Source organism: Gadus macrocephalus, chromosome 7 (assembly GCF_031168955.1).
Source record: "Gadus macrocephalus chromosome 7, ASM3116895v1".
In the NCBI taxonomy this organism is placed as follows: Eukaryota; Metazoa; Chordata; class Actinopteri; order Gadiformes; family Gadidae; genus Gadus; species Gadus macrocephalus.
The window spans coordinates 23,680,424-23,702,214 of NC_082388.1; the positions used below are offsets into that span (position 1 = coordinate 23,680,424).

A 21,791-nucleotide genomic window follows, 5' to 3' on the forward strand; every position below is an offset into this window, starting at 1 on the left:
AAGCACGTTTATACAAAAACTACCACATGGCAATTAAAAAGTGAATGATATTGATTTTATCAAAGATTTGTGAACGGACAACTTTAACCACTGCATTTTGAGTCACCTGCTATCCTGTCAAGAGACCGATGAATTTTATTTTTTGTTGCACTGTTATTTCATAAGCAGGGACATTCTGGTGGGTGGGGCTCCAGTCCTTAATGATGTATGAATTGATGTATGAAGAGGTGTTCTAAGTATTTCAGTACAATTTATAAAAGAGCTTCACTCAGGAGTCCTCAGGAGTTTAACCAGAAGTTCACTCAAACTCGTAGATTGTTTTGTTGTAGCCTTTTTTGTATTCTGGTAATTCTGCATTATGGGTTTGTTTAGTTGACTTTCCTCCGAACATGATGCAAGGTGAATAAGTGCTTTTCACGATTACATAAAAAAAAAAGAATAATTTCAAATACATTGATCAAGGATGTTATGTCCCTGTGTGTTTGTCCAAACGTAATCTTTGTATATAATGTCATTCTGCTTTCAGATACATTCTGACTTGAGAGAAGGCCATGCAGAACCAATTCCAACTGCCACAGAACTCTTCTCCCTCTGAAGGGAACGGAGAGTACCTGGAGGGATATCGGGTTGTCTTCTCTATCGTCCCATGCGTCATCTTCCTCTACATAAACTGTGTGATGCTGTACACACTGAGAAGCAAGCCTGTGTTCCGTGAGACCTCCCGTTACCTCCTGCTCTACAACCTCCTATTGGCTGAAACCTTACAGATGATATTGGCTCAGATGATGTCTCTACTAAACGTTGGCATGGTGTTCATGACACGCTTAATGTGCCTACTAGTCCTTATACCGGCCATAATTACCACTATCACATCGCCGTTCAGCCTGGCCGTGATGTCGTTGGAGAGATATGTGGCCGTGTGTTTCCCTCTGAGGTACGCCAGCATCGTCACTGTCCCCACCACATATGGGGCCATAGCCGTGGTGTGGGCCATCAGCTACGCCAACATGTTGATCAGAGTTATCATGTTAATGACTCTTGATTCCAGACCCTTTGGTCAGTTCATGGGCGTTCCCTGCGGTAAAAACCCCATATTCCAGTTGAAAATATTCTCTGAGTTTGAGAGTGGTTTTGTCTGTGCTGAGTGTCGGTGGGCCTGATAATTATCTTTTCCTACGTGGGAGTGATGGTGGCGGCCGCCTCCATTGACAAAGTGTCAGCCAATAAGGCTTCCAAGACAGTCCTGTTGCACATGATTCAGCTGAGCCTGAGTCTGTCATCTACCTTGGTGAACACGATAATGAAAGGCCTCAGTGGGAAACTAGATATGATCACTTTCAAGATCATTTGGTTTGTTATGTTCGTTCTCCTCATTACCCTCCCCAGGTGTCTTAGTTGTCTGATTTATGGCTTTAGGGATCAAATGATCAGACCGATCTTGATACAACACCTCTTATTAGGAATGAAATGGCCCAATAAGCTAGTTTCACACTTGTCATAACATTTTCAGGATTGTTTCTGGAAGTTAACTGATTTTAAACAATATAGGGTAAAATGATTGAGAAACCGTAAGTCAAAAAGCCGCATAAAATAAAGGTGTAAATTAGAGCTGTCAGTTAAACGCGTTATTAACGGCGTTAACGCAAACCAAATTTAATATTTTAATCGCTTGACAGCTCTAGTGTAAATGCAATATCCTAACTGAACGCAGAATATGAGACAATAGGTTGTTGTTTACAATGTCTTCAATGCCTACCCACTACCAAAATCCACGTAATTCTGTCAAGCAAAAAGTGTACCCACAAACATAAACAACTGCATTTCAACTATAATACTAATTAGATGTATTATTGTATTAATTGTCTGCCTATTTCATTTAATTCTCTATGATTTCATAACAATAAAATGCCATTTAAAGCTTTGTTTATGGTAAGAATTACCAAGCCTTTTGACTGTAGGGCAATACATGTAATGTTAGAGACAGTATGCATTAGGCACCAGCCGATGGGTCCCCCCTCTTAATGCATGTAATCAATATTTAATTTAAATAAACCAATCAGCCACTAAATAAAACATTGGATACGATTTTTTGCACACCAAAGGACATAATTCATACTGCTTATTTAAATCAAAGTAAGGATTGTCTCATAGTGTATCAACAAATGTTGCTCATTTTTTTTTTTTTTTTTTTTTTGCCTTTGTTGATTATTGGCTGCTGCTAGGGCCAAAGTATCGAACGCTTTAAATACATGTTAGATAGGCTGGTTAACTGGGCTGCAGGCTTTACTTTTACTCTTCAACTCAATTTTTAACTGCCTACCACAACCACAGTATCCATTGTTTCTTCATATTGATGACATTAGCATTAATAGCTGACCATTTTTGGACTATAATTAAGACTATCCAGACCGTCATCAAAATTAACACAACCACAACGTGCTTTTGTGTTGTAAAGTATCTTTGCAGTGAGTTTGAAATGAATGTGTCAATAGAGGGAAATAGAGGGAATGAGACAGAACCCATGCGCCCTCCAGTGGTGCAATACAGAATCACAATCAGAGCACAAATTTCCTACAGTAAAATTAACGCCTCGTTTCCACATACGTACATTCTCGTATGCGATCCAACCGTCTCCGACCGAAAGTCCATCCATTCCTATGTGATTCTCCGTAATGTCCGTTTTTCCTCCGAGACTCCTCCCCTCCGTAAAATTTCTGTCCGGTATGTCCGTAATATACGTTCAAAAAATTTAACTTTCGCCGTCGTTTTACGGAGATACCGTATGAAAGTTTTTATGTTTTTCACAAAACTTGTAGGCTATTGCCGCTTTTCCACTGCATGGTACCAGCTCGACACGACTCGACACGACTCGACTCAGCTCGCATTTTTTGCGTTTCCACCGCGGTACCATGGTATCTGGTACCTGAAGTGGCTGCTTTTTCTAGTACCTACTCGCTCTAGGTTCCAAGCGAGCTGAGCCGATGCTAAAAGGTGACGTCGGCAGACGGCCGGCGACTGATTGGCCAGAGAGTGTGACGAAGTCACGAGAGCGACATGGCAACCATGCTGGTAACATCCATAGCAGCGCCGCAGCCAACATGTTCCACTTCTCCAACTTCTTCAACATGCCAGCTAATAATAGTAATGTGATCGATGTCCTCCATTGTTGTTATGTGGGTTCTGTCCATGTGTGGGTTGCGTATGTGTTGTTTGCGTCGCGTACACAAATACGTCACGGCCCTTTCGCGCAGCCGACCCCGCCCACGTCCAGGAGGTACTTTTTGCGGTGGAAAAGCACCCGTGCTGCTACCGTGTCGAGTCGTGTCGTGTCGTGTCGAGTCGAGCTACATGTGCGGTGGAAAAGCGGCATAAGTACCTTGCAGGCCAAACTCCTCAGCGATCTCTTTCCAAGCCTGTTGGTTTTGTTTTTATCTCTGTATATGTCGATCCTCATGTTCCAAAGTACTGGTCTCCTATCCGCTTATCCGGGGTCGGGTCGCGGGGGGAGCAGCTCATGCAGGGGGCCCCAGACTTCCCTTTCCCGGGCCACATTGACCAACTCTGACGGGGGGATCCCGAGGCGTTCCCAGGCCAGTGTTGAGATATAATCTCTCCAACTAATCCTGGGTCTTCCCCGAGGTCTCCTCCCCACTGGACGTGCCTGAAACACCTCCCAAGGAAGGCGCCCAGTGGGCATCCTTACCAGATACCCGAACCACCTCAGCTGACTCCTTTCTAAGTAAAGGAGGCGGGAGCAGCGGCTCTAATCCGAGTTAGGGAGACGCCAGCCACCCTTCTGAGAAAACTCATCTCGGCCGCTTGTACCCGCGATCTCGTCCTTTCGGTCATCACCCAGCCCTCATGACCATAGGTGAGGATAGGAACGAAGATCGACCGGTAGATCAAGAGCTTTGCCTTGCGGCTCAGCTCTCTTTTCGTCACAACGGTGCGGTAAAGCGAACGCAATACCGCCCCCGCTGCTCCGATTCTCCGGCCAATCTCACGCTCCATAGTACCCTCACTCGCGAACAAGACCCCGAGGTAGCCTACTTGAACTCCTTCATTTTGGCACTCATTTCCTACCCGGAGTAAGCAATCCGCTGATTTCTCCTAACATCTTTTGTCCGTAAATAAATTCATGCCCGTACGTAAAACACTAGCGACTCCTTCCGTAAATTTACGGAAGCACGGACACGAAAAACATACGTATGTGGAAACGAGGCGTAAACCTGTGGTATTGGAGTTGTAGGAGATGCTATAAATTGATAATTAACATTATTGTTAGACAAATGAGGAACAATATAGGGGTTGACATTATGCATTTTCAGATGCTTAAGTCAATTAACTTTTCACTTATCCAGGTAAAAGAGTTCTTGCAAATGACAATTGTACAACTACCATTTAATATTATGAGTTTCTGAAAAGGCAACACATTTTACATGTAAAGACCTTAAACAGGTCACGGGTCATGTTCAGAGTTGCTGTATTTAAAATAATTATTAGCCTCAATCTCTAATGCCCTTCAGCTTTACAATACGAGTAGGCCTATCAGTTTGTGTCCTCTATCAAATATTAAATTGAGATGATTGCAGTATAAAACATAGAGGGAATTCTGAATAAGGTGTGTGTATTTACAGAAAGAAAGTCTTCTGTCCAAAACCGGAAGCGTTTATCCGATTTTATACCTTAATTTATTACGTTAATTTATGCCCGATTTTTATTTTATTTTCCGATTCCCGGTGTGCTGGTGGATGTTTCTGTGCGTGGATGTCTGCAGCGGAAGTTCGTGAGGGTGGATGTCTGCAGCCAGACTCTCTTGTTCGCAGGGAGCGTGACGTAACATTTTCATCTTGACATGAAAAATTATTATTTAAATCCACAAACAACATATGTGTTATCCGGGGCATATAAAGACTGTGACCAGAAGATAATTACTTTCTCTCCATTGAAACCCATTCATATTTGTCGATCTCATAGATCCCATGGGCTCTACCGGAAGAGGCGTGACTTCGCCACTCGGGGCGAGGGAGGGTCACCAGACCTGTCACTCAAACCTCCTGGCCAGTTGAGATTTCGTGATGTTTGTTAGGCCTACTTAGCAGAGCTGGCGTTGATTGTACCAGAGCTGTACCAGAGCCGTCTTTCTATTAGACATGCTCTGATTGTACCTAGTTCTCCGGTTTATGTTCTTTAAGTTCTTGTAAGATTATTTCATGCATGACGATTTGGAGGGTTGTTTTATATAATAATAATAATACATTTCATTTAGAGGCGCCTTTCAAGACACCCAAGGTCACCTTACAGAGCATATTGGTTTCGGCTTTTGGACAGAGCCGATTGTCACTGCGCTGAAAAGAGTGGTACCAGGCATAAACATTGTTGTCACCAAAGCGTCGTCTAGATGTCCACATTTCCCTTGCTTGTTGACAACGACTGTGACTTGATTTAGTCATCATACATTTTTTAAAAAACAAGACATTGTGGAAAAAATAAAATAAATAAATAAACATAAGCAATAAGAAATAAATAAAACAAAAACAAGACAAAACAAAACAAAACAAAAAAACAAAACAATCAAAACAGTGATCAGTTAGACGTTGTGTGCGAGTTTGAACAGGTGAGTTTTGAGTTGTGACTTGAAGGTTGTAATGGTGTCTGACTGTTTTATGTGTGGGGGGAGGGAGTTCCAGAGCCTGGGTGCTGAACAGCTGAATGACCGGGCACCCATTGTAGTGAGTCGTGATGTGGGGATACATAGTAGTCCAGCAGAGGTTGAGCGGAGGGAGCGGGAGGGAGTGTATTCTTGGAGGAGGTCGCAGAGATAACTGGGGGCTAGGTTGTGGAGAGCTTTGTAGGTGATATTAGCTCATGTAACAAACATACATCTTCTGTGGCTGTGACTCTCAACCTTTTTGAGAGAGTAGTTCTAACAGAGGTATTTGAAGCTTTAATATCATATATTTTCCCTCATTTTATTATCTGTAATATTACCATAAAGTAGCGGTTGCTTTATGTGCAGTCTGCTTTTAAAAAAATGTGAAATAAGAAGAAGACAAACAGTAGGGGGCAGCAATGCGTCGGCAGGTGTTTCATAGCCAAAGAAAACGGAAGGAAGAAGACTAGCGTTCAATTCCCTCAGGCTAACGATGGCCGACATGCATAGCGTTAGTTCCTGTTTCAGAGATGTGCATACGAGTTTAGGATCAAACTATTAATAATAAATCAAGTCACAGTCGTTGTCAACAAGCAAGGGAAATGTGGACATCTAGACGACGCTTTGGTGACAACAATGTTTATGCCTGGTACCACTCTTTTCAGCGCAGTGACAATCGGCTCTGTCCAAAAGCCGAAACCAATGAGCTCATCTGACTGTGATACAGCCAATCTCTGTAAAATGGGTGTAAAACAGTACGCCTGGCAGATGTAACCCGAACCATTCCCATGTAAGGATTAGTGCTTTTCTACCCTGTTAATGGTTTTGGGCCTGGTGATTTTCTTCAGGTTAATATTCGATGTGACTGTCGACTAAGGAGATGAGGGCTACACGACCGACTTAAAATTGAATATGTAACACCATAATAATGCGCTTATGATTGAGTTTTACTAATGCTTATCTCAAATAGGCCGTCTAATAGTCACGTCAACGCTTCGTGTGGTTGTTTTAAATCTGTTCAGAATAGATTATTGAGTATGAGTATTCTCGGATAAATCGTCCACTCTGCTTTCACCAGAAACTCCCACAATATGTGTTTTCCCCTGTTTAAATTCCTAAAAGTTCTGATAAACTCTAGCTGAAATGTGTGTAATCGGTTCTTTTTTACTTTCCTTCAGTTCCTGTTTCGACTTTTAATAGGTTGGTGAATGTATGTAGGCGTCAAAACAAACCCGCAATTATGAATGAATACCAGCAACTATCATCGCCTTGATGATCCATATACCAATCCAACTGCTAAAGACCTAGTTATCTATGCCATCTACCTGCTGTGTTGATATTTACAGGATGCTGCAGGGGCCGTATGGTGGCCTGGATAAGGACAAGCCACTCATCCGGCTTCCATTCACATATTTTGCGGTTGGCACAGTGTTGCTGGCTCTGACCGGTTTGTTAGCCTGCCTGGCCTTATCACTACTGTACCACTTTGAGGAATCAACCTATACACACTGTCATGTAAGCTGTGTATCTTCTTCACACGTCATTACTACTTGGAAACCGATGTATTGAGAGCTAGAAGGTGAAAGTGGCCGGGAGAGGTCTGTGTATCTCACTCGGTTCATGTTGCCGGCCCCAGGTACCAAACTACCTCCCGTCAATCAGCGCGTCCATCAGCCTGGTGCCGGAGCGCTACATCTGGCGCGGCTGCATCGGCCTGCACTCGGCGCCGCGCTACCTCGTGGCCCTCGCCTACTTCAGCTTCTACTGGGGGCGCTTTGCGAGGAGGCGGCTGGAGCTGCTGCTCAGTGGCCTGGCGCTGCTCTGCGGCCTGGCAGAGAACACGGGCCTGCTGTTGCTCACCTACGTGGCCTCCACCGAGACCTACAGTCAGTACACAAACACCGGGGGGCGGCACTCGCTGTTGCTAAACCCCCCCCCCCCCCCCCCCCCCCACACTGTGGTTCCACTGAAAATGTGCTGCTTCACAGGAAGGGAGTGTCACTGTCGTGTAACATTTTTCTTGTGAAAACAAATTAATGTACTCAGAGAGGGATGTCGTCTTTTATGAGTGAAATTGCTGAGTTGACGCTTTGGTCCGCCTTATTTAAGGCAGCGCTTCGCAGCCGAATGAAAGAATTTGTCACAGCGCTCATTAGACGCGACACTGATGTGTTAAAAGGAGTATATTCTAATTGACTACAGTGCCAATTTCCATGTTGTTTGCACTGCGTCATTCCTTTTTTTTTTTACCTTTCCCTGTCGACCACAGGTCTCCATAAAAACGGCTTCATCGTGTTCATCGCCAGCTCTCAGCTGCACATGCTCATCACTTGCTGGCTGTGGCAGGTCATCAAGAGACACTGCATTCACCCAGAGGTTACCATTTGTTTTTATGTTTTTGTGTGTGTGTGTCTGTCTGACAATAGCATCCATAAGCCATTTAGAGCGTTGTCTTAACCTTAAGGTTTGAATTCATTATCCATCTTCAGAGTGATAACACTTGGATGCAATGCAGACAACAAAGTGTGACCCTACTTGTCGTTCTATCTGTGCCCAAACTTGGGCCACTACATTCTACCGCCCAATGTGCTTAACTGTCTCTGGTTAGGGTCCAAACTCCAGCTTCACACTCTGCCCTTTATCCAGACACGTTGCCAAGCAACATGATAGCTGCTCAGGCCTTTCGACTTCCGATTGACCCTAGGAATCCCTTTGGCCCAATATCCCTGAACTTTCAGTGTTTTTGTTGTAGGCACAATAGCCATCTTTGACCATGTAGACTTCTGATAGTAGTAACTAGTGTGAAAAAAGCTGAAACTTCCTCATTCATGAAATTCCATTCTAGGGTCCATTTATCCAGATTGCCGGGTAATCCGCTCAAATAGTTTGGAACGATTTCCAACGTTAAGCATTAGTACTGTTTAACTTCGGTGAATAAATAGGCCAGAAAGAAGTGCTACACTTCTTTTTCTCCACCCATCCCAGAGACAACAGCGAATAGTTCCTAGAATTCAAAGGGTGCCTTTTATTTTATCTCTTGTTTTAAGTAAAATTCTCTCTCTCGCTCAGGAAGTGACGTCGTACCGATGGAAATTGCGCATCTTCGTGTTCAATATCAGCTGTTGCATCGCTGCTGCGTACTTCTTCAACCGCCACAACAAGTACTGTGAATCTGGAAGTAAGTCGCAGCCGGTGCATTGGCTCCTTCCTAATGGTTTTGGCCCCCCCATCAAAGTAACTTGGAAAACTTGTTTGGTGGGGGACCTATGCCAGGTACCAACATTCTGCTTGTGTGGACTCGTCTGATGGGATTTCTGAACCTAAGCCACCATCACTAGCAGACATGTCTTTAAATAACAGTCTCATTAGAGGAAGTGTGCTCAGGGAACGTACTAAATGTGTTGAAATCTGCAGTTTCTGTTCAGACCCGTTGGTCGTATTTAGTTTCTGCTTTTATTTTTAAAAGTGCTTCTCTTCGTTCCCAGGCCTCTGCCTGTTAGTATTTATCGGTCTTTCTCTCCGATCCTCACTCTGTGTGTATCCTCATTGCTGTCTCCCTCTCCTTCCAGTCTACACCCTGTTTGCACTTTGTGAGTACATGGTGGTCCTCTCCAACATGGCCTTCCATATGACCGCCTTCTTGGACTTTGGGAGCAAGGAGGTGATGGTGGCCACGCGTCCTGAGGACAAGCGATACTGAACCGGACAGTGCTCCACCCACCACCACCCCCCCACAGTGCCTCAAGAAAACCTTGACGGACACTAACGTCAGTGCGTTTTGGGCGAGAGCAGGTCAGGGGGACGGCGTTGCAACGGCAGTGGTTCTCGGGGTGACTGGGAGGCTGCAGTTGATGCGCGATGAGGATCATTGACATTTCTGAACATAAGGCTTTTAGTTCTCTACCACGCGCCGTAGTCTGCTTAAGAACACGCAAATCTGACCAGATGGGTTCTTTGTGGACGTTCACGCGTATACATTTGCCAAATAGCACATACATACATTTTGTTTGTGACTGCAGAAATAGACTGTGTTGCGGTAGTGCCTTGCCCGAGGGCTCTATACACTCAGACTAGTATTTCCCCAAGGGAAAATGCTGTCTGATGAAATGTGGCAACAAAGGGCTGATGTGTCATTTTCAGCAGCTGGTTTAAAACCCCCTGCTCATCAACAGTTTTTTTTTTTAGCTTAAGTGACGGTCTATCCAGTCGCACAGAGGAAGTAATAGAGGTTAATGGAAAGATGGGAAGCTAATTTGCTGTCATGCACAAACTGCTCACACACGGCCAAGCGAGGTCACATGCTACCCGGCGCTCTCCTGACTGTGCAGGAACGTCACTCGCACCGGCTGTGAACTCAGCACTTCGTTCTCGGTCAGAGCCACGTTCGGACATTCTGAGAGCATCGACTGACTGGCCACAGGATTGGTCATAACATTTCAATGTTCGGCCTTGCCGTGGTCGAAATGAACGTTAAGCGCACGCGCGCACACATAAACACACATTCCACTCTTTTGTATAGTGGTCAACATGTTGGAATGATGTTAAAGTTGGGCTCCTGAATAAGTATCTATCCAAAGGACGATGTTAAATATTCTAGATCTTGAATCAAATGATACATAATAAATGCATAACCAATAGGGCTGGGTAAAAATATCGATTCATCAATGCACTGCAATTTATTTGTTCTCGATTCAATTTCGATTCTGATTTTTTTTTTATCAATTATTTCCATAAAAACAAAACAGAAACATACTCAGTCATTGTAATCTAGAAGCCAGTATGTCTAAATGTACATGCCCATTTACATTTGTCCATGTCATGATAGGCCTATATACCTGACCGCAGTATGATAGGAGGTGAGCAGCATGTAAGAAGGTCCGTGTATTGACTTCAGATATGGATTTGTTCACGTGTTTGTGGGGAACTTCAACAAGTTACTTCAGATTTATCTTGATTTGGCTGTATCTTCACACATAAACACATTCTAAATGCAAGACATAACTTCTTTATTTAAATGGTACCACCCATGTCATTTTCATCCTCATGATTTTGGAACCCAGACTTTGGTTCCATGAGCCAAACCTTTCAGCTGTACAGTTGTCTGATTCCACTCTGTCCATCAGTGGCATGAAGAGCTGTTCTACCTGTTCTGCTCTGTTCTGCTGCCGTAGGCCTTATGAAGGCGACTCTCCCTGGTCTGGTTAAGATGGGGCATTTTACGCTGCAAGTTTAGCTCAGGAACAATACTATACAATGGTCTATTCCCTTTCTGCTAGTTAAAGCATAATGAAATGGTTAATTCATTTTGATATGGTTAATTCTAAATATTTAGGTATTTTATCATCTGTACTTATTATTGAATCGGTATCAAAGCAATTGGATCACTATCTAATCTAATCGATATCGAATCGAATCAAGACCTAAAGAATCTAATTGATTTGAATTGTGAGGTACCAGTGGCAATACCCAGCCCTAATAACCAAGTATATTCAAGGTCAGTGGTGTCTAGGGCCAAAACATAACTAAGCTACCAAAATGTGAGCTTAAAATGTATTATCGTTTAGTGACTGACGGCTTTCTATATTTGTTATCTTTCAGAATGGAAATGTAAAGGAGCTAATTTTTACATGCCAACGTTGTCATCAGAGAATTTCTACAAGCTAGGACTTTGTTAAAAATGAAACTGATGTGTTTTCTAGATGCAAAGCTTTGATTCTATCAGTATATTTGGGTAAAAAAATGTTTTTGGGCATTGGGTGTCATCAAAGCTATTATAGTTCAGCACCATGTCTGTACATCCTACATACAGACACTCTGAACAGTGGGGCTTTCCACTTCTTTTCAGTCTTTTCTTAACGTATGAAGTAATGTTCGGAGGTGATGTTGGTGTGTTTTAGTTGTGTCCGTTAAGGATGGAATGCTTCAGCAAGGCCAAGATTCCTTTGTGGAAACTACATTTCCCAGTTCAACTCCTTTTTACAGGGAGAAGGTCGTTTTGGACAGTGGATCAATAAGTGTTTGGTGCAGTTTGTTTGACTTTCATACGATTCTACCTTACATTTAAAACACACTTGAGAACTGAATTACGATATTTTAACCAGATTATCCGGTTGCACCATCATATGCACTATATTGTAAACATATCAAAGCAAATAAAGCCTATTTTGTTGGAGGACCATTCAGTAAAAGCAAAGGCTATATATGGTATAATACTATTTGTATTTGTGTAAGCCTCATCAGAAAACACATTTCTATACACCCTGGTATCGGGTTTAAGTTGAGTTGATTATTGTACCTAGGTACCCTGTGCAAGCTCAAAGACTAGATCATTCTTGATTTGCTGTGCCACAATGGTTTTACAAAAGGACTGCTGTGGGACTGAAAATTCTCTGGCTGTATCGATGAACTACATTGTAAATGAACCCCTGACTAAGGTGCCTTCTTAACCTACTGTGCAGGTATACAATACATTTAGCTGCAATTGTAGCCCCCAATCCTATTTGTTTATAATATTAGAAATGCAAATAGTTATGTGAATATTTTATTCAGATGATGGCTTAATATCATAGTAATTCGTCAAGTCATGATACTATGATGAAATAGGCAAATGTTTGTGTTGTGCTGGCTGCACTAAGGCCTGCCCCTATGTTTGATTCTGAAATCGCTGACGCGGGGAATGACTGAGGATTGCCATACTCTAAACAAAAGGGATGCAATATTATTCCATTGATGGATTAACAGCATGAACAAGTATTTGAGATATGATGCACATACTGTAACCTCTATGCCTTTTGAAAAGCTTCCGCTTGCAAATACCACAGGTAGTAAATGGCAGGTTTGGACAAATGTTGTGGAATGTACCTACCTAATGTGTGCCTTATACTATATGTTTGTGGGGAGTGTGTGTGCTTTTTTCTTATGGTAGCCTGTTTTACATACGTGTGATGGGTTTGAAAGGGTTTGCATTTTCCAAGTCGCTTGTAGGACAATATGTTTTCTATATTGCCTGTTCTAGTAGGTGTGTGAACTTAGATCAATAGGTATTGCAAAAGGACGTGAGTCACACTTTGAAGAATACTCATGGTCTCGAGTTCCCCTTTGCCAGCTTCTCTAACATCCTCTTCTACATAATTTGTTTATCCACACAGAATTCAGTCCCTTTTTAACATTATGTGGTTAATGTTATTCTATTCTGCCCTCAAAGCATTTGGTCTGAAGCTTGACAGCAGAAATAAAACATTAATTCAAGTTATTAAACCCCCAAATTAACTTTGTTTAACTTCAAATCAATTGTATGGGCTTGTTTGGTCTAGTCTGACAAAGGTTGGAAACCAGGCCAACCGCAAAAATGAAAATCCATCATCTAACAAATAAATAAAATCTTTTTTATTAATATTATTTGGTCATAATATTGCATTAAAAAAATGCAAACCACACAACAGTTCTTTATGTTAGTATAATTTCAAGTTTTTCTTAGACATTTGGTCATTTAGAAAAAGGTCACTGGTTAGACCTCAACTGGACAATTTCAGGAAATAGAGTTTGGCTTATTCTAAGGTATTTCAGAAAAATACCCATTGCAACACAATATCCTCTTGTGATATGGCAGACACAGGACAATGTGTGCCTTCTTATTTAATTGCACAGGAATGAACAGAACATTTGCACAAAAACCAACAATATTCAATCACAACAAGTAATAAAAAAAATAAAACAGGACATAAATTACAGCTTGATAAATATTCGAAACAAAGGACATTCACTGAAGACATCCCACAAGGTGAGGCCCGGGGAAAAGGAAATTGAGATTTGTTATGCATAGGGAAAATGCTAACATGAATAATATTTACTGCAATCTCTGTCTGTCTGTATGTCCTAGCATTTTTGCATGGAGTTTGTTACCCTTGTGGGGAAGTTACTAGCCTGATCAACGTTTTGTTAGAACCCGATCCTAAGACACTAAAAATAAACATGAACCTTAATCTGAAAATAGAATATGAATTTGATTACGATTACATTTAATGTTTTTAGGTAGATTAAGAATTGATCACTTTTGTTACAGGGATATTGAGATGATGACAAGCAGAATTCACAAAATGTAGCTTCTTATAACAATAAAAAAAACATCAAAACGTTATGGCAGCCATGTTGCCATGAATAGACCAGTTCCTACCATTCTAATTGTGTGTTCCAGAATGTCTCATCCCCTGACAGGAAATGAGGGAGAGGAGGAAGTGGCTCCCTGCCTCGTCAAAGGAAACTCCAGAAGGAGGACTTCCTGGAACGCAGACTCTTAGGGGTAAACAGTAGCACTGCATATACATCCACTTGTGAAGCTGGCTGCAAAGTAGGCTGAAACAGGAACTCATACACTGGTCTCAATTATGTACAAAGATAGAGTAAGCAATTAATTCTTTACGGGTGTCTGTGATATGAATGGAAATGGCTATCTTTAAAATAATATTAAAGAGAATCTCAATAAATGCATAAACAGGGACCTCTGTTAAAATGACAACGACAAAACAACCAAACTCAATTTACGATGTCAGTGTGTTGCAGAGTCTACACCATTTACGTCATTCTATAAGCCCTGACCAACCAAGAAGTTAAGAGTAAGGACGTGTCTTCCTTAACTCGAAACTTGTGTTGTAATCGGCCAGAGTTCTGTGTCAGCACAGTCAATGGTAAATGAGCTGGTTTCACTTCCGCCGATTCAAAGCGACAAAGTCAAAAGCTAGTTGAATGGTTACTAAAAAGCAGCGCTGACTGAAGATTCCAGACACCATTGGGATTTGTCGGTTGGTTGAATAAAAAAATAATAAGTTAGGCATTGAGGAGATGATCTTTGACACTTTGGTGGAGAGATGTCCATAATAGCATTTGGTAACAGGGGAATTTACAGGTACAATTAACTTTGAAAACCAACAAAAAGCATGTGCTGTCCAGTTAGGATCTAAGACACACACACTCTGATATATAATTTGAATTAAATGCCAAGGAGGTCTTTGGAATCACCTGGTTTCTTATATCAAATATTTTTCTGTCTTAATGTACTACAATGCAAACGTATTATATTACTATCCTTTCCCCCCCTCACCTAACTTGAGTTTGCACTCTATGTACTATTTTAAAACAGTAAATAGTGTTTATCTCTTAGGTCTTTCCCTGTGCTTGCCCCCATATTTTATTCTCAGTAAGACTCATCAAGACCCTCCTGCTTAGCATTAGACCCACCAAAAAACACAAAGCCCAAACAGAATCAGAACTAACCTCACAGAATCAGTGAGGCTGACCTGGTCCCTTTAGAAGGCCTCTTCGCAACAAGAATCTGAAATATCGGAAACCCAAGAACCACTTTCATCCTCCCACATTTCGGGGAGATTAAAAATCAAAACAAACTAATAATAAATGTATATGTATATATATATATATCTATATCTGACTGTCCCGATCAGGTTGGGTCGGTGGTTCAGCCAGAGTTCGTTAGAGGGGCATAGGGTGGCGACGGGGCGGGGTTCTGACGGTACACGGCGTCTGCGGGGACGGCTCCGTGTGAGCGAGTCCGCCCCGGGCCTCAGAGCAGAACGCAGGGCCTCTTGGCGACGGTGGGCTGGGGGTTGAGGAAGGCCCGCACGGCGTCCACGAACACCTCCTTGATGCCGTCCTGGTTCAGCGCCGAGCACTCCAGGTAGCGCACGGCGTGGATCTGCTTGGCCAGCGCCGCGCCCTGCTGCTGGGTGACGGGCGTCTGGTTCTGCTCCTTCAGCTTCCGCAGGGTCTCCGTGTCGTTCCGGAGATCGCTCTTGGTGCCCACTAGGAGAACCGGGACGCCAGGACAGTGGTGGGACACCTGGAGGAGGAGGGGGAGGAGGGGGGGGGGGGGGGAGGAGCACACAGTCACACACAAAACTATGGATGTAAAGCTATGGATACTTTTCTGTCAGTCACTTTTCTGTTAAATAAATATCTATGCATATTTTCATAAATATGTAGGATTTTTATATTTTATTATAAAGCTAAGTAATAAGCATTGCATGGCATTAATATTGGAGTGAGGGTTGGTGTTTAACCCTTACACTATTAAATAATGTAAACATTAATACCTTAATTCACATGAAGACCATTAGTAAACAACAACATCATTAGGAAAAGATCACTAGACTATTACGTCAGTTTAATGCTTATCGCCCATATTGTTTATATAAAATGTACCCATATTATATAAACTATTTATAATCTAATACTAATATTTTGTATAAATATAGCTCGGTATATTCTTATATGAGTTAGTACTTCTTCAAATCGCTGTCCGCAACATTAGCACAAAACAATTCTCCAAATGTTTTGCGGAAACAGCGATTACTATACTTACTTATACTTATACTTTTATTTCACAAGAAATTGTTTTGAGTAGCTTCCGGAAAACAAAGCTTGTAGGCCTAACTGGAGAAATTGTCATTATCGTTTTCGTTAATATTAACACTATTGCTTTCGAAATTGAGATGAGCAATCACTGTGAGGAGATCAATAATTGTATGTAGAATATGGGGGTGTCTAAATATTGTCGGCGTAATGACAGTTAATAGATTTTGATAGTTTACATTTGATATATACAATTATAGAACATAAGTGGGAGTAAGTTAGAAGTTCAAAGTTCTCATTCTTTCTTTTTCATTCTACGCTTTACTTCATTTCCTCTTTTAGATTGAATTCCTCTTTTCACATGAATGTGCCTTTTTTTTTTTTCTCTTTGTAATCTGATGGCATTGAAGCGAGATCATCAACTTCAAGTAGGAAGGCCTCTAAACTCTCTTCATGGTTTTCCAAGGGTTAGAGAACTCATAGAACTCATAGAATAATTTAGTGATTTGCAAATGATATTCAAACAAACGTGACGCGATAAAGATACCCACCATAGATGCAGCTTTTGTTTGGCTCGCTACAAAAACCAGTGGGCGATAACTCTAACCCACAGCTAACACTAAAGAGAAAGGATAAACTAATAAGAGGAAAAATGACTAGCAACCACGAACCACCTACTCTTTGTAGACACTACTCACCATAGAGATATGAACTTGTTACACCAGGATAGCTAACAAGATTACTGTAAAAACAATACCTATATATGGTCATGTTCCTACAGCATACCATTGTCACAACATGGTTGGTCACTGACTGAGTTTTAAGGCGGGACTTGCTGAGTGCTATTGTGTTAGCCATTGGTCGACTTACCTCTGGGTGCCACTTGTGTTTGATGTTCTCGTAGGAGGCGGGGCTGGAGATGGAGAAGCAGATGATGAAGACGTGGGTCTGGGGGTAGGAGAGGGTCCGCAGACGGTCGTACTCCTCCTGACCGGCCGTGTCCCACAGGTTCAGGCTGATGGTCCGGCCATCCATCGTCACCTGGGGCCCGGGAAGGACACGCACACACACACACACACACACACACACACACACACACACACACACACACACACACACACACACACACACACACACACACACACACACACACACACACACATACGCAAGCACACACAAGCACAGACGCAAGCACACACACACACACACACACACACACACACACACAGACACACACACACACATACACACACATACACATACGCAAGCACACACAAGCACAGACGCAAGCACACACACACACACACACACACACACACACACACACACACACACACATGCAAACACAGACAGACAGACAGACAGACAGACAGACAGACAGACAGACAGACAGACAGACGCACACATGCAGACCAACAAACCCACACGGACACCAGGGTTAGAAATGACAGGTGCTTCCCAATGCCCCCAGTAACATAAAGTGTTATACTATGTACCGTAATTGAAAATACTCAGCTTCCTAGCCTTGACGCACGCACAAATACAGTTCTTTAACCAATAGCTTTGTGCGAACACCACACACTGTACCCCCCCCCACACACCCCCCCACACACACACACACACACACACACACTGACCTGGCTGCTGTAGTTGTCGAACACTGTGGGGATGTACTCTTTGGGAAAGGCTCCTGTGGTGTACGAGATGAGGAGACACGTCTTCCCAACCGCTCCGTCGCCCACGACGACACACTTGACGCTCTGCATGACAACCAGCTGACCTCCGACCGGTGACTCCCTCAGTGACCTGCAATGCACAGAGGCACATGCACGTACACAAAAACACGCACGTCAGAACTCAGACTTCACACCAGACCCATCAAGGCTGACAGTGTTTTAGAAACGTTGTCGCAATGTCTGACATTTCTTTTCTCTTCAGACATAAATTGGCTCCACATATGAAGGATCTTGCTTGACTAACATTGAACACTCCACAACGTCCCGGTCAAAGAAAAGCAGGACCCCAAAGCCATGAGAAAGCCATTTTTCTTGTTATGCAACTAGTACGAAACACTGACACTGATCAGGGTAAATATCCAGCCTGCAAGACCATATCTTCCCTCCGAAGGTTTGAATGGCTTCAGAGTGACCTCAGGGTTTCTGTGACCTGTTCACACGTTCCTAAGTGCTTCTTTTGGGGTTATCGCTTCTTTTGGAGTTTCTCCGTTGCTTTCAAATTATGGGACGCCGCCATCAACTTGTTTGACTGTGGCCCGAGATTAATAAAGCGTTATCTAATCTTATCTCATGTTGATCAATGACTTCCGAGACAACTACCGGGATCCAAACACACCAAAATGCACTTCAAGTGAAGTGTTTCCAAGCCTTTAGAAACATTTCATTTGATAAAGAACTGTACAAACAAGCGTGACGTGAGCCATTCTTGGTCCAAGCTCATTGTGGTGGATTGCGGTTGAGTTGGGGCGCAGTTATCAGACAACCATCTCATAATTCCCGTACGGTCGTTCACATTATATGGTGACATTGATTTGAATATCACAGGTTATTTCAATATGTAAAGCCAGGCATGACTCCTCTGCTCGTTCTCTCATGTTAGCATCGTCAGCCTGAAAAACCCGTTAAGTGTCAATATCACCACCCGCTAGTCATTCCTCTCCTACAGTTGACTGGTTTGGTTTGGTATTAGTATTCTGTGTGTTTGGATCACGCTAGTCAACTCTGAAGTCATTAATGAAAATGAGATAGGATGAGATAACGCTTTATCAATCCCCCGGAGGGGAAATTCTTGACAAGCAGGCAAGGAAGAGATACAAGATACAATACAATACAAAGTAGGGCTTAAGTAATGCTGAGGAACATTGAAGAAGAGAGACTACAAAGTAGCCCCTAAAGACAGTAACACATCAGTAACACATGATGGGAGCGTTGATGGACAGTGGTTTTGCATGTTCTAGTATTTGTGTTTATGGAAATTATGCTCGCACAAGGAAGCGGTTTCCAACAGAGATGTTATCAGGCAGTTCCGGCCAACCCGTGCACACACATGCGTGCGCACACACACACACACATGCGTGCGCACACACACACACACACACACACACACACACACACACACACACACACACACACACACACACACACACACACACACACACACACACACACACACACACACACACACACAGCAATTCTTGTCTGGAGAGCGAAACATGTTCGGCCCAAACTCTGGGGACCTCCACCCAACCCTAAAGAGAGAGAGAGGGTTAGTATCTCTCTCCCTCTCTCTCTCTCTCTCTCTCTCTCTCTCTCTCTCTCTCTCTCTGTCTCTCTGTCCTGTCTGTTCTGTCTGTCTGTCTGTCTGTCTGTCTGTCTGTCTGTCTGTCTGTCTGTCTGTCTGTCTGTCTGTTCTGTCTGTCTGTCTTCCCTCTCTCTCCCGATCTCCGGGGCATGGGCCGGGATGGAGTGATGTCACTCTGGCTTGACACACCATTCTCTCTGGGAGCCTCTCTTCATACCGAGGTGTTGGCCAGCTGCCCTGTTCAACCCTCTCTCCCTCTCTATCTCTCTCTCTCTCTCTCTCTCTCTCTCTCTCTCTCTCTCTCTCTCTCTCTGTTCCTCTCTCTCTCTCTATCTCTCTCTGTATCTCCTACCATATGCATCTCTCTCTCTCTCTCTCTCTCTCTCTCTCTCTCTCTCTCTCTCTCTCTGTTCCTCTCTCTTTCTGTTCCTCAATCTCGCCCTCTCTCTATGTATTTCTCCACCTTCTCTATCTCTGTTTCACTCCCTCTCGTTCTCTCCATGCCGTCTCCTTCCCTCTCTTCATCCCTCCATCCCGCTCTCTCTCTGTTCATACCTCAATCTCTCTGTTTTCATCCCTACTTCTATATCCCTCGCTATTTCTCTCTCTCTTCATATCTCCATCGGTATCTCTTCATCCCTCCATCTCTCCCCCCCAGAGAGATGGGGGAATGGGGAGAGAGAGAGGGTTAGTCAGTCTCTCTCTCTCTCTCTCTCTCTCTCTCTCTCTCTCTCTCTCTCTCTCTCTCTCTCTCCTCTCTCTCTCTCTCCTCTCTCTCTCTCTCTCTCTCTCTCTCAGCAACCTCTTCTGCCGTAGTGCCCGTGAGCCCCATTTTTGTCATTGCGTGTTCCTTCTGCTTTGTGTTTGTCGTCTATAAGCCTGTGTGTTTCACTGAGGATCTGCACACATCTATCACAATACGAGGAAACAATCCAAAATCCGGTCCATATTTTACCATCAAGGACCGAGAGCACATAAATAATGTGTACAAGAGATATTCTCAAACATGACTACAGTATCCAAAACATAGATACAACGCTTCATGTTACGCAGCATTATAGCACTGTTATCATCTTGCATTAACATACACTGATGGCCGATGGCGGTTAATGATTAATGGTATGAGAACCAAAGTACCAGTTCAAAAGCGAAACCAGTATGACTTACTGGGTCTTTCATACAATATTCTGCACCTCACAGCAGTCCTCGATCATTTATTTATTTATTATTTATCGTCATGGTGTAACACAAACATAAACATAATACATAACATAATAATAAAAAGGAAGCTCTGTTTTGAACGGTTCGTAATTCTATTTTAATATACGACCGTATTACATCGGATTTATTCATGTTTTAATCATTTCTCACATTTTGGTTTTAGAATTGAATTGCAACCTATCGCGATTTTCTTAATGCAAATGCCAAAAGTTTGATTTCGATTTATAAGCAATAAATTGTGCTTTCCAGCAGCAGGTAACAAGTAGTGTGTCGGTTAGTCCTGTTGAGAAGTACACCCAACCCACCAGGTGATGTGTGTCTCACCACCAGCCAGGTAAGGCTTGTTTGATTGGACAATGCCATGTTTGATAGGTTTACAAGCGAGCTGATGGTATCAGGTTTACAATACGCTTCCTGGATATCCTATTTATAGCAGGGGCAGCAGGCTGGAACGATAACGGTGTGTGAAGTGTCATTTATTTTACTGTAAAGAGACCGCTATCTGATTGAGACTTGGTTTATTTAGAAACAGCTGCTGTTAGGAGGCAACGAAATAATGTGTTATTTTGTAACGTTCCTAAATTGTTTGTCCTACCATACCTCTCCTGCCCAGCAATATATGGGTGTGTGTGTGTATTTCTCTATCTCTCTCTCTCTCTCTTCTCTCTCTCTCTCTCTCTCTCACACACACACACACACACACACACACACGAACATTACTAACACGCACACTGACGCGCGCACGCGCAGTATCAAGTCGGTTCGCACCTACTTTTCTCAGTCATGTCAACATTCTTGGGGAGTGGTCGCCCTCTCCATCAACTGGCAGTGTGTCTTACGTTGAGGTTGAATTATAACCTCAACACAAGAAACAGAAGAAAACTACAAGCAAACCGCCCAACATTCTCAACTGAACTTTTAAGGGATCAGGGATTTATGGGGTCGGCGTTCAATTCATGGACATCGAACCAAGAGATAAAGGCATAAAAACGCAGCTGTAACAATCCATAACAAACACTCTGGCCAGTATATTGGTTCTCTGAGTCGAGCGTGATTATCCCCACAACTTACCGATCATAGCCGTCTTCTCCGCGCTGAGAAGCAGGGTCTGCGCCGGAGAAAAGCAGCGGGTCTGTCTCTCTCGGGCGCTCTCTCTCGTCTCTGGTTGTCAGACGTCGGCCGGGCGGAGCTGAGTAGAGGAAGTATGTTCTACTTGGTGGCGCTGAGGAGAGGAAGT

General features: G+C 43.1%; 2 protein-coding genes and 1 pseudogene across 3 annotated transcripts; 2 read left to right on the top strand and 1 right to left on the bottom strand.

The window, feature by feature from the left end:
* The first annotated feature begins 334 nt into the window (after positions 1-334).
* Positions 335-1,598, top strand: LOC132461033 (odorant receptor 131-2-like; annotated as a pseudogene).
* A 4,498-nt stretch (positions 1,599-6,096) lies between these two features.
* pgap2 (post-GPI attachment to proteins 2) lies at positions 6,097-14,453 on the top strand. Of its 2 annotated transcripts, none has more exons than XM_060056091.1 (6): positions 6,097-6,443; positions 7,000-7,168; positions 7,290-7,539; positions 7,923-8,029; positions 8,723-8,831; positions 9,223-14,453. In XM_060056091.1, coding segments are annotated over exons 1-6 (768 nt in total). In that variant the 5' UTR covers positions 6,097-6,441; the 3' UTR covers positions 9,354-14,453. The 2 variants fall into 2 exon arrangements, with proteins under 2 accessions (XP_059912074.1, XP_059912073.1); XM_060056090.1 differs by having other exon boundaries at positions 6,097-6,437.
* On the bottom strand, positions 13,244-21,759 carry rhogb (ras homolog family member Gb). Its single transcript, XM_060056098.1, has 4 exons — positions 21,626-21,759; positions 17,653-17,821; positions 16,886-17,056; positions 13,244-15,503 (listed from the first exon to the last, which is right to left on the bottom strand). Exons 2-4 carry the CDS (start codon positions 17,779-17,781, stop codon positions 15,228-15,230), a joined length of 576 nt encoding a protein of 191 aa, XP_059912081.1. The 5' UTR covers positions 17,782-17,821; positions 21,626-21,759; the 3' UTR covers positions 13,244-15,227.
* Between the last annotated feature and the right edge of the window lie 32 nt (positions 21,760-21,791).